Source organism: Entelurus aequoreus, linkage group LG15, assembly GCF_033978785.1.
Source record: "Entelurus aequoreus isolate RoL-2023_Sb linkage group LG15, RoL_Eaeq_v1.1, whole genome shotgun sequence".
Classification (NCBI taxonomy): domain Eukaryota; kingdom Metazoa; phylum Chordata; class Actinopteri; order Syngnathiformes; family Syngnathidae; genus Entelurus; species Entelurus aequoreus.
The window spans coordinates 45,839,079-45,852,413 of NC_084745.1; the positions used below are offsets into that span (position 1 = coordinate 45,839,079).

General features: G+C 42.0%; 1 protein-coding gene across 1 annotated transcript in view; it reads right to left on the bottom strand.

Moving 5' to 3' along the window:
* ncapg2 (non-SMC condensin II complex, subunit G2) overlaps positions 1–13,335 on the bottom strand; it is a 36,588-nt gene that overhangs the window by 15,142 nt on the left and 8,111 nt on the right. The window contains exons 6-14 of the mRNA XM_062022089.1: positions 10,747–10,875; positions 5,904–5,998; positions 5,688–5,844; positions 4,815–4,907; positions 4,614–4,739; positions 4,365–4,544; positions 2,647–2,799; positions 2,138–2,360; positions 1,969–2,060 (exon numbers count right to left, since the gene is read on the bottom strand). Coding sequence (XP_061878073.1) covers positions 1,969–2,060; positions 2,138–2,360; positions 2,647–2,799; positions 4,365–4,544; positions 4,614–4,739; positions 4,815–4,907; positions 5,688–5,844; positions 5,904–5,998; positions 10,747–10,875 — 1,248 coding nt within the window. The remainder of the gene's footprint in view (positions 1–1,968; positions 2,061–2,137; positions 2,361–2,646; positions 2,800–4,364; positions 4,545–4,613; positions 4,740–4,814; positions 4,908–5,687; positions 5,845–5,903; positions 5,999–10,746; positions 10,876–13,335) is intronic.

The following is a 13,335-nucleotide window of genomic DNA, read 5'->3' on the forward strand; positions in this document are numbered from 1 at the left end:
AATCATGGATAATTATTAATAACTAGGAATGTCTGATAATGGCTTTTTGCCGATATCCGATATTGTCCAACTCTTAATTACTGATACCGATATCAACCGATACCGATATATACAATCGTGGAATTAACACATTATGCCTAATTTGGACAACCAGGTATGGTGAAGATAAGGTCCTTTTTTTAAAAACTAATAAAATAAAATAAGATAAATAAATTAAAAACATTTTCTTGAATAAAAAAGAAAGTAAAACAATATAAAAACAGTTACATAGAAACTAGTAATTAATGAAAATGACTCAAATTAACTGTTAAAGGTTAGTACTATTAGTGGACCAGCAGCACGCACAATCATGTGTGCTTACGGACTGTATCCCTTGCAGACTGTATTGATATATAATGTAGGAACCAGAATATTAATAACAGAAAGAAACAACCCTTTTGTGTGAATGAGAGTAAATGGGGGAGGGAGTATTTTTTGGGTTAGTGTACTAATTGTAAGTGTATCTTGTGTTTTTTATGTTGATTTAATAAAAAAAATTAAAATAAATAAAAAAAATAACACGATACCGATAAAAAAAACAATACCGATAATTTCCGATATTACATTTTAAAGCATTTATCGGCCGATATTATCGGACATCTCTATTAATAACTGACAATGTTAATGCCTTGGTTCGACACGGTGATGGGGTTTTGTGGTCATACACAATGGCCTCTGGCGTGGACGGGCACACTCTTCACAGGACTGTTCTCTGCTGCTGCTTGGAAAGTGCTTGATTTGATATGCAGCGGAGCGTGCTTTTTAAATGTTAATATTGCCGACGATCGTCCTCATTTAATCGTGGCAGCCAAAATCGTGGTTAAAATTCTATTAATTGTTCAGCTCTAATACTACATAAATAAATACATGTATTTACACACAAATACCAATTTTCTACTGCTTGAGAGATATAGATAGATATCTATCCATCTGTATTCACCGAGGTCGGGTCGCGGGGGCATCGGCCTAAGCAGAGAAGTCCAGACTTCCCTCTCCCCAGCCACTTCGTCCAGCTCCTCCCGGAGGATCCCGAGGCGTTCCCAGGCCAGCCGGGAGACAGTCTTCCCAACATGTCCTGGGTCTTCCCCGTGGCCTCCTGCCGGTCGGACGTGCCCCAAAAACACATACCTCGGGAGGTGTTCGGGTGTCATCCTGACCAGATGCCCGAACCACATCATCTGGCTCCTCTCGATGTGGAGGAGCAGCGGCTTTACTTTGAGCTCCTCACCCTATCTCTAAGGGAGAGCCCCGCCACCAGGCGGCGGAAACTCATTTCGGCCGAATGCCTTCGAATGCCTTCTCCAAGTCCACAAAACACATGTAGACTGGTTGGGCAAACTCCCATGCACCCTCAAGGACCCTGCCGAGAGTATAGAGCTGGTCCACAGTTCCACGACCAGGACGAAAACCACACTGTTCCTCCTGAATCCGAGGTTCGACTATCCGGCGTAGCCTCCTCTCCAGTACACCTGAATAGACTTTACCGGGAAGGCTGAGGAGTGTGATCCCACGATAGTTGGAACACACCCTCCGGTTCCCCTTCTTAAAGAGAAGAACCACCACCCCGGTCTGCCAATCCAGAGGTACCGCCCCAGATGTCCACGCAATGTTGCAGAGTCTTGTCAACCAAGACAGCCCCGCAACATCCAGAGCCTTAAGGAACTCCGGGCGGATCTCATCCACCCCCGGGGCCTTGCCACCGAGGAGCTTTTTAACTACCTCTACCTACCTACCTACACATGTACATATACATACATACAAATATAGTTACACATACATGTATACATATGTATATGAATATATGTATAGACATAAACATATACACACATATATATATACATATATATATGTGTGTATGCACCTGAAATGTGAGCGTAGAGAAGCAATCATATTACAGTCGGCACGTTTAGGGAAATATTTTTTTCTCACGATGCTGTTTTCCTTGTTGCTGTCGTCAATGTTGCTGCATTCCGCTTGGATGCAGCTGTTCAGCACGCGGCGGATGGCCAGCATTAATTTTACTGTTGGAGAGAGACCAAAACAAGACGTGAATCTTGAATACTAAAACATGAGGCGTTCAACTAAACAGTATCCTTACTTATATTAGTGGGGGCGGTGTGTCTGAAGGCGTACTGGTAGAATTTTCGGGCGGCCGCCGGGTTCATCTGTATGAGGGTGATGCACCTGCTGCACCACTCCCGCTCCGAATCGTTGACGGGGAAAAATGATTTGAAAAGCAGATCGACGACACGCTTGGAGACAGACTGGGAGTCCAAAGACAGGCGGGCCAGCAGGTGTTCCATGTTGCACACGTCCCAGAACTGGTGATTGATGCAGGAGGGGAGAGATAAGCAAAATGATGTCTTCAAGCAGCAGACTGGTGGAGATGCAACTTTTTTTGGACACTGACTGGACATTTCATTAGGTACACCTGCACAATGAATCCAGTACAAGAGCTGTATTACATCTCGTTGTCATTGAGAGGTATTCAATACACATGGTTTACTATGGCAGTTGTAGTTTGCACTGCATCACTTAGTAGCGTGTAGATTATTGTGGGTATTTAATGTCGTGGCCAGTGAGCGTTTACAGAGAGAGTTCAAGCACCTTGGCCGCACGCACGGCTTTGACCTTGATAAGCATGTCGAGGAAAGCTATTCGCACTTTCTCCGACTTGTCATGGAGGCTGTATTTCAGTGTGGGCAGCAGCTTCTCCAGCAGCGGATGGCTGAGCGGGTTGTCCAGGACGATGCTGAGACACTGCGGGACATCACGTTATTAACACAAGACATGACATCTTAAAGGCCTACTGAAATGAAATGTTCTTATTTAAACGGGGATAGCAGGTCCATTCTATGTGTCATACTTGATCATTTCGCGATATTGCCATATTTTTGCTGAAAGGATTTAGTAGAGAACATCGACGATAAAGTTCGCAACTTTTGGTCGCTGATAAAAAAAAGCCTTGCCTGTACCGGAAGTAGCGTGACGTCACAGGTTGTGGAGCTCCTCACATCTGCACATTGTGTACAATCATGGCCACCAGCAGCGAGAGCGATTCGGACCGAGAAAGCGACAATTACCCCATTAATTTGAGCGAGGATGAAAGATTTGTGGATGAGGAAAGGGAGAGTGAAGGATTAGAGGGCAGTGGAAGCGATTCAGATAGGGAAGATGCTGTGAGAGGCGGGTGGGACCTGATATTCAGCTGGGAATGACTAAAACAGTAAATAAACACAAGACATATATATACTCTATTAGCCACAACACAACCAGGCTTATATTTAATATGCCACAAATTAATCCGCATAACAAACACCTCCCCCCTACCGTCCATATAACCCACCAATACAACTCAAACACCCGCACAACACACTCAATCCCACAGCCCAAAGTACCGTTCACCTCTGTAAAGTTCATACAGCACATATATTTCCCCAAAGTTATGTACGTGACATGCACATAGCGGCACGCACGTACGAGCAAGCGATCAAATGTTTGGAAACCAAAGCTGCGTACTCACGGTAGCGCGTCTGCTATCCAACTCAAAGTCCTCCTGGTTGTGTTGCTGCAGCCGGCCGCTAATACACCGCTTCCCACCTACAGCTTTCTTCTTTGCTGTCTTCATTGTTCATTAAACAAATTGCAAAAGATTCACCAACACAGATAATAATACCTGGGATTTATATAGCGCTTTTCTAAGTACCCAAAGTCGCTTTACATGTTTTTCTGAACCCATCAATCATTCACACCTGGTGGTGGTAAGCTACTTTCGTAGCCACAGCTGCCCTGGGTTAGACTGACGGAAGCGTGGCTGCAATTTGCGCCTACGGCCCCTCCGACCACCACCTATCATTCATCATTCATTTCACCAGTGTGAGCAGCACCGGGGGCAAAGGGTGAAGTGTCATGCCCAAGGACACAACGGCAGCGATTTTTGGATGGTAAGAGGCGGGGAGCGAACCTGCAACCCTCAGGTTTCTGGCATAGTTGCTCTACCCACTACGCCACGCCAGTATTCCAGAATACTGTGGAATTTTGCGATGAAAACAGACGACTTAATAGCTGGCCACAATGGTGTCCCAATATGTCCGCTACAATCCGTGACGTCACGCGCAAACGTCATCATACCGAGACGTTTTCAGCAGAATATTTCGCGGGAAATTTAAAATTGCACTTTACTAATCTAACCCGGCCGTATTGGCATGTGTTGCAATGTTAAGATTTCATCATTGATATATAAACTATCAGACTGCGTGGTCGGTAGTAGTAGGTTTCAGTAGGCCTTTAAGACATCTCACTACGAGTGGCGAGTGGAAGTGCACCTTAAAGACGCAGCAACGAACATCGGGGGAGCTGATGTCAGATGCCAGCTCTGAGACCAGCTTCTTCAGGAAGTCAGCGATGATGGCTGGGGGCAGAAGCTCCCAGCACTTGGCGAGGATATTACAGACGCCCAGAGTCGCGTTGGCGCGTACGCTGGGATTAGGGTCATCAAGAAGATCCTAAAAAAGGTGAAAAACTGGTACGTTATGTTGATACCAACACAGAAGACGGGAACGTAACACTCTCACCATGGCTATGTTCAGCTGCTTTTGAACGGCCGCATCAATGTTATCAATGCTTTGATCAGGGTCATGGATGGGGAACGCCGAGGTGAAAAGGAAAGTGGCGTTGGCGCGAACTTCAAAGTTAGGAGCCTGATGATGCAAGAGTTGCAGGCTTTTGACTCGTGTGGTGCTCAGGTAAACCACACAAAAAAGGATGATACATACACAGAGGGCTTTCCAAAGAATGGGCTTGTACAGGTCATTGAGCATCTTCTCCACTTGGGGGCAGGCTTTTCTCATGTGGAAGTAGCTCACAATCTGCAATGAGAAGAAAAAACAGCATATAGAGCAGGTATCCAGGCCACGGGATCATAGTATTTTATTTTTTATTAAATCAACATAAAAAAACACAAGATACACTTTCAATTAGTGCATCAACCCAAAAAACCTCCCTCCCCCATTCACACCCACTCACACAAAAGGGGTTGTTTCTTTCTGCTACCAATATTCTGGTTCCCACAACATAGTACCATATTTTTTGGACTATAAGTTGCAGTTCTTTTTTCATAGTTTGGCCGGGGGTGCGACTTATACTCAGGAGCGACTTATGTGTGAAATTATTAACACACTACTGTAAAATATCAAATAATATTATTTAGCTCATTCACGTAAGAGACTAGACGTATAAGATTTCATGGGATTTAGCGATTAGGAGTGACAGATTGTTTGGTAAACGTATAGCATGTTCTATATGTTATAGTTATTTGAATGACTCTTACCATAATATGTTACGTTAACATACCAGGCACGTTCTCAGTTGGTTATTTATGAGTCATATAACGTACACTTATTCAGCCTGTTGTTCACTATTCTTTATTTATTTTAAATTGCCTTTCAAATGTCTATTCTTGGTGTTGGGTTTTATCAAATAAATTTCCCCAAAAAATGCGACTTATACTCCAGTGCGACTTATATATGTTTTTTTCCTTCTTTATTATGCATTTTCAGCCGGTGCGACTTATACTCCGAAAAATACGGTAGGTTACATTAAATACCTTTCATGATCATTGTTCAAGTTAATTATGATGACAATTCTACCTGTCTGACTTTGCCATGGACGGGAGAGGTTCTGTGCAGCAGAATGGCACAGTGCATGAAATCTTGTACGCATACATTCTCCATCTTCTCCAGGAAGTCTCCGCTGGCCTTCTTCCAGGCCCGAAAGTAGATCTCTGCGATGTGTGACACTTTGCTCCTGGAATAGCCACAGTCAGGACAAGATAGGTAAGGATAAGGTGCAAAAATGTCTCTTACTTGCTGAAAAACTCGAGATGATTTTTGACAGTGTTGTGAATGAGACAGATGAAGTCGATGTTCCAGCTGAAGAGGAACACCAGGAAGCGCTTGCCCTGCAACAACAACACACACAGTTGATGAACATGGCGATAAATACAAACACCAACTAAGCACCAGTGAGGATTTTATTGACATCACGTCCGGCTCACGTCCCGCCCATTGAATATGCTTGGTGGTCAAGCTTGCTCTGTTCTCAATGGGTACAAAGCGTCATTTAGCCTTTCTCAAAGAAAAAATGCCCTGTGCTTGTGTTGTTTTCGGCTGTACGAATCGTTCAAATCGCGAAAAGGATAACAGTTACTTAATTAAAAAGGGCGGAAGTGTGCAAGATTTTACAAAATGACGAGAAAAGCAGCACACACTACAGTCCAAAGGTGCATAGCCAAAGAATGCACAAGTTTGCAGTGATCACTTTATTAATGTTTTGTTAGATTATACTTGAAGTGTTTATTATTTCCCATTAAGTATTTTTCTTGATATTTTTTGCATTTCTCAAACACCTTTGCTACGAGTGTTTTGAACGGCATGGAAACCTGCAAAACAGGCCTGTAGGGATGAAATAGCCTCTGTGTTTTTTCCTCAGCGCCTATTATTTGCGCACTATTGACTTACTTGCGCACTATTGAAAAAGTGATGCATCGAAAACTCAGCGACCGAAGACCTTGATCACCGAAAACAGCGCTGCCGAAACTCCCCTGGACGCCACAAATTTATAAAATACTAGACGGACAATGATGTGAAAAAGGGCCAGAAGGGAGAGATAAGCAAAAGGATGTCAAATTGTAATCTCGATTTCAACTTCTCACGATTATAAAAGTATTATCGAAAAAAAAAAGGATTACATGCGTTCAAATTTCTGAGCTTGAACTCTTTTTTTTTTTTTTTTAACAGCCTCAAGTCATCTCCAAACTCTTGAAGTTTAGAACAAAAGAACACTCCCCCCCTTCACATTAATAGCGCTGTGCACAGCAGCCGGTCTGACTGCGCTAAAAAAAGTACCTTATACAATAGAGTTGTGAATCTTTGGGCACTGCACGATTCGATTTGATTTTTGGGGGTAACAAATTAGATTCAGAATCGATTCCAAAAGATTTTCGATTCAAAATCCATATTTTTTGTAAACATTGGGTGCTAGTTCAATGATTTACTACATTTCTTCATAAAATAAATACATTTAAATAAACAGATTTAATATTTTTTCTTTTTTTAATCTTTTTTCTTTTTCATCGATTAAGAATTGTTACAAAGAAGAATTGATTCATTCGAAAATCAAATTTTTTTGACACTCCTATTACACAAGCAATTTTTGATACATTTAATAAAGATATTATACTTTGACTTAGAGGGTGGAACAAGGGGACGGGTCAAATGCAGAGAGTAATTTCACCAGACCGAGTGTGTGTGTATGACAGTAGTACAGACCTGCGCATTCTGCGGCCCGCGGGCCGCATCCGGCCCTTTGTGCGTCCCTGTCCGGCCCGCGTGAGGTCAATTATAAATTACAAAATAAATTTTAAAAAGTATCTATGTCGAGTGTGCAATACAACGGTGCTGCTTTTGTTTTGAAAATCGTTATTTGTATTACTTCCGTGTGGACGTATGCGTGTGCGTGGTTGTGAGTGAATGTGAACAGCTGCAATTACAAAATAAAATGGAAAAACATCTATGTCCTGCGCGCAATACAACTGTGCTGCTTTTATTTTGAAAAGTATTATTTATGGGCGTGTGTCCTAACCTGCGAGTGAAGGTGCACATGCAGCGACAAGTGATGCACGGTTTACACCCGAGACGCTAAAAAGAGAAAAGTTGATGAGGAATGCCGTGTTTTCAACAAGACATGAACTGCAAAGCAACGTCCCCTCTAAGGTGCGTGCCTGCGCAATTGCGCACTGCTCAAGCGTCCTCTGCGCACAGCAAATATATGCCGCGCACCAAATCAAATCCCATCTGAATTCTAAACAAAATAAACATATTTATTCTATGGAATTTTGCAATGCAACTTTGAGTGACAGTGACAACAAGCGGCCCTAACGGTGTTCGTCAACACCGTTTACAACACCGTTCAATTGAACACCGTTCAATTTTTGTAACGTCTATCGAGATGCTTCGAGGACAGGAATTATATCGATCACTTTATTGAGCAAAACTGTTTATATTCGGACATAACCACACCAAAAACATGACTAAAACAATTCTATCCCGAAAAACTAGTCATTTTCTGCCGTATAAACCAGGCCAAAACCAACTTGTCATCTGTCACCAACACGCATAGCACTAAACCACTGGTGCGTTTATGGCCACACAAAAAGTCGGACAACTCAAACACCACACAAAGTTACGCTATGACTCCTCAGTCATACGTGTGCTTATTTTACTGTCATTTATTATTAATGTTAATTTATTTATATTAGTCATGGAATGCTGTTACACACACTATGTTGAAGTATTACTATTATTATTAATTATTATTATTATTATTATTATTTATCTTACAGTATATATCAAAAATAATATTGAGCAAAATTTAATTGAAATATTGTCGATGTGGCCCTCCAGCAGTGCTCGGGTAGCTCATGCGGCCCCCGGTAAAAATTAATTGCCCACCCCTGCAGTAGTACATCTGCGGTCCTCTCCAAGGTTTCTCATTGTCATTCTCATTGACATCCCACTGGGTTGAGTTTTTCCTTGCCCTTATGTGGGATCTGAACCGAGGATGTCGTTGTGGCTTGTGCAGCCCTTTGAGACACTTGTGATTTAGGGCTATATAAATAAACATTGATTGATCGATTGATATTTTTTCTGTACTAGGACCTTGCTGGAAAAAGTTTGGACATCTTTGGTTTAGTTATCGTATTGTGTATTATTGACTTTGTTTTGCTCAATTGTACATGATAAGAATAAGAAAAACTACTGAAAGCCACTACTACCGACCACGCAGTCTGGCAGTTTATATATCAATGATGAAATCTTAACATTGCAACACATGCCAATACGGCCGGGTTAACTTATAAAGTGCAATTTTAAATTTGCCGCTAAACTTCCGGTTCGAAACGCCTCTGAGGATGAAGTATGCGCGTGACGAAGCCCGGGGAACACGGGTATGGCTTCCACATTGAAGCCAATACGAAATAGCTGTTTTCATCTCATTCTGGATGTATTCTGGACATCTGTGTTGGTGAATCTGTTGCAATTATGTTCATTGCATTATGGAGAAAGAAGCTGAGCAAGCAAAGAAGAAAGTTCTCGGTGCAAAGCGGACGTATTTTGCGAAGGAAGTCAGCAGCAACACAACACAGCCAGCGGTGTTTCATTGTTTACATTCCCGAAAGATGCAGTCAAGATCGAAGAACTCGGATAACAGAGACTCTAACCAGGAGGACTTTTGACTTTGATACACAGACGCCTGTAGAGAACTGGGACAACAGACTCTTACCAGGATTACTTTGATTTGGATGACAAAGACGCAGATGTGCTACCGTGAGTATGCTGCTTTGGCTTCCAAACATTTGATCGCTTGACCGTACGTGCGCGTCACGTACGTAACTTTGTTTAAATATATAAGCTTTATGAACCTTGGGTTAGGTGAACGGTCTTTTGGGCTGAGTGATTGTGTGTTGATCAGGTGTTTGAATTGTATTGGCGTGTTCTATGGAGCTAGGAGCTAGCAGAGGAGCTAGGAGCTAGCATAACAAACACTGAGGTGTTTTTATGCAGGATTAATTTGTGGCATATTAAATATAAGCCTGGTTGTGTTGTGGCTAATAGAGTATATATATGTCTTGTGTTTATTTACTGTTGTAGTCATTCCCAGCTGAATATCAGGTACCGTGAGTAGCAGCTGCGCTTCCAAACATTTGATCGCTTGCCAGTATGTGCGCGTCACGTACGTTACTTTGTTTAAATATATAAGCTTTATGAACCTTGGGTTAGGTGAACGGTCTTTTGGGCTGAGTGATTGTGTGTGTTGTGCAGGTGTTTGAATTGGATTGGCGGCTTATATGGAGCTAGGAGCTAGCATAGGAGCTAGGAGCTAGCATAACAAACACTGAGGTGTTTTTATGCAGGATTAATTTGTGGCATATTAAATATAAGCCTGGTTGTGTTGTGGCTAATAGAGTATATATATGTCTTGTGTTTATTTACTGTTGTAGTCATTCCCAGCTGAATATCAGGTCACCCCCGGCTCTCACAGCATCTTCCCTATCTGAATCGCATCCACTCCCCACTAGTCCTTCACTTGCACTTTACTCATCCACAAATCTTTCATCCTCGCTCAAATTAATGGGGAAATTGTCGCTTTCTCGGTCCGAATCTCTCTCACTTCATGCGGCCATCATTGTAAACAATAGGGAACTTTGCGTATATGTTCAATTGACTACGTCACGCTACTTCCGGTAGGGGCAAGCCTTTTTTTTAATCAGATACCAAAAGTTGCAATCTTTATCGTTGTTGTTCTATACTAAATCCTTTCAGCAAAAATATGGCAATATCGCGAAATGATCAAGTATGACACATAGAATAGATCTGCTATCCCCTTTTAAATAAAAAAATTTCATTTCAGTAGGCCTTTAAAATAGTGTTGATATTGTTACACCGTCAATAGCATTCAAGGCAATAACCTACTGGTATTGACCTGCCAGTAACACAGCCAATGGTGCAAACTAGAAAATAGCGTCATAAAGCACACCCCTCTCCTGCGCACAACTGCCTCTCCCCCAAGTCCACCTTGCCTCACCTTTTCTCCGCCTCAACCCAATGCCTCAGGTACATTGCAGGTCGGTGGAAAACACAGAGCACTCACATTATCATTTCCGATGAAGTCAGGACTGTGGAAACACTGAAGCAGCTGGTCGATGAGCTGCTTGTTTGACACGTAGTCCACATCCAACAGCACCTCGTGGAGGCTCCAGACTCTTTGGATTTCAGAACTCTAATAGGAAGGTCATAGAAATAGAGAACAGATGAGAAAAAATTAAAAAAACAAAGTTAGGCACAAGTTTGATTGACGCTGTCAGAGAGGTATTCACAGAATTATACAATAGAGCGGTACTTCGGTTTTGGTTATTAATCCATTCTAAAGTGGTTTGTATTGAAACGGAAATAAAGTGCATCCGGAGAGCATTCACAGCCCTCACTTTTTTCACATGTTATGTTACAGCCTTATTCCAAAATGGAAAAAAAATAATTTTGTTCTAAAATTTTGCAAACAATACGCCATAATGACAGAGTGAAGTTTTAATTTTGCAAAAGTATTAAAAAAAAATGAAAAATTACACGCACATAGGTTTTCACAGCTTTTGCTTAATACTGTGCTAATGCACCTTTGGCAGCGATTACAGCCTCAAGTCTTTATTCACCTATACAAAAGGTGACAAAAGTTTGCTGCTTCATTCTGCTGCCATTTTTACACTAATATATAGGGGTGTAACGGTACATGTATTTGTATTGAACCGTTTCGGTACGGGGGTTTCGGTTCAGTTCGGAGGTGTACCGAACGGGTTTCCACACGGACATATTAAGTAGCGTAACGCACGTTGTGTAAACAATGCACACCGAGGCACAACACACGGCATGCTAGCAGCGATCGGGCGATGATAGACTGACCATACGTCCTCTTTTCACCAGACATGTCCTCTTTTGCGGAGCTGTCAGGGCGGAGTTTCTTAAATGCCTCAAATGTCCGGCATTTTGAGTTAGGGTTGCGTGTATTTTCAATGTACGTTCAGAGTTAAGAAGGGGTGCGTGCAGCAGCATTGGTGAGGGAGGGGCAGAGACAGGGAGAGCGAGAGAGTTATGATAAAAGCGCATGCGTCGCCAGGCTCTGCTTTTTATCCATAGATTTATCAGATTTAATTTTTTATTATCTATAGCAGGGGTGTCAAAAGTGTGCCCCGGAGGCCATTTGCGGCCCACAGCTAATGTTTTAAAGGCCCACGGCACATTCTAAAAATATTATTAAAATAAACAAAAACATAACAAAAGTGAAATAAAAAAGCTTAAAGGTTAAATGTAATTTAGAAAAAGTTGCAATGTTGACTAATAAAACAAAGCTGTTTTTTTTTCTTTCAAACTGTCATTGCTCAAAACATAATATTGAATCAAAATCAATGTCATTATGAAGTGTTGACCTATCCAAGGTTCCCATTACTTCACATCAAATATTCCACTAAGAAAAATATTTTTGGTGGAAGATTTTGCAAATTTGGTAAATAAATAACCCAAAAATGCATATTTTGTTGTTTTCTTACTGTACCGAAAATGAACCGAACCGTGACCTCTAAACCGAGGTACGTACCGAACCGAAATTTTTGTGTACCGTTACACCCCTACTAATATAGCATACAAGCATGTCTCTTGTTAGGTGCGTATACGCGTCCCACACTGGTGTAACTTTTTGTTCCATGCAGGTAGTGCTGAAAATACCTTACCAGCATAATGCCCCTTTATAGTGGGTGAGGACACTATTAAATAACGGTGATGTTTGTAGTCCTAGTTGATAGTAAAACCGGTTGATTGTTCCATCCCTACTTCCTAATCGCATTGGACATTATGTTGACATCTCTGGACTGATAACTAACGCTGCGAGACGTAATTCTTGTGAGGATTTGTGCTCAGTATTTCAAGTCCAGGGCTGGATGACAACGTACACACAATGTTTGGCTGAACGATTAACGGTACAGTGCACAAAAAAGAGACCTATTTTGGTTGAAGACTGAACCTTACAAAAACCGACATGCCACTGGATGTACTACAAACTGCTGTATAATCAAGGTGCAGACACAATCATGTTTGTGTACTATCAATTCTGGATGCAGAATTTTGGACTGAACTGGATTAAAAACCTACTGAAAGCCACTACTACCGACCACGCAGTCTGATGGTTTATATATCAATGATGAAATCTTAACATTGCAACACAGGCCAATACGGCCGGGTTAGATTAGTAAAGTGCAATTTTGAATTTCCCGCGAAATATCCTGCTGAAAACGTCTTGGTATGATGACGTTTGCGCGTGACGTCACGGATTGTAGCGGACATTTTGGGACAGCATTGTGGCCAGCTATTAAGTCGTCTGTTTTCATCGCAAAATTCCACAGTATTCTGGATATCTGTGTTGGTGAATCTTTTGCAATTTGTTTAATGAACAATGGAGATAGCAAAGAAGAAAGCTGTAGGTGGGAAGCGGTGTATTAGCGGCCGGCTGCAGCAACACAAACACGTAGCGGCTACGTTGTAGCAGGTGTTTCATTGTTTACATTCCCGAACGATGACAGTCAAGCTTTACCAGTGGCCTGTGGAGAACTGGGACAACATAGACTCTTACCAGGAGGACTTTGAGTTGGATACACGCTACCGTGAGTACGCAGCTGCGGCTTCCAAACATTTGATC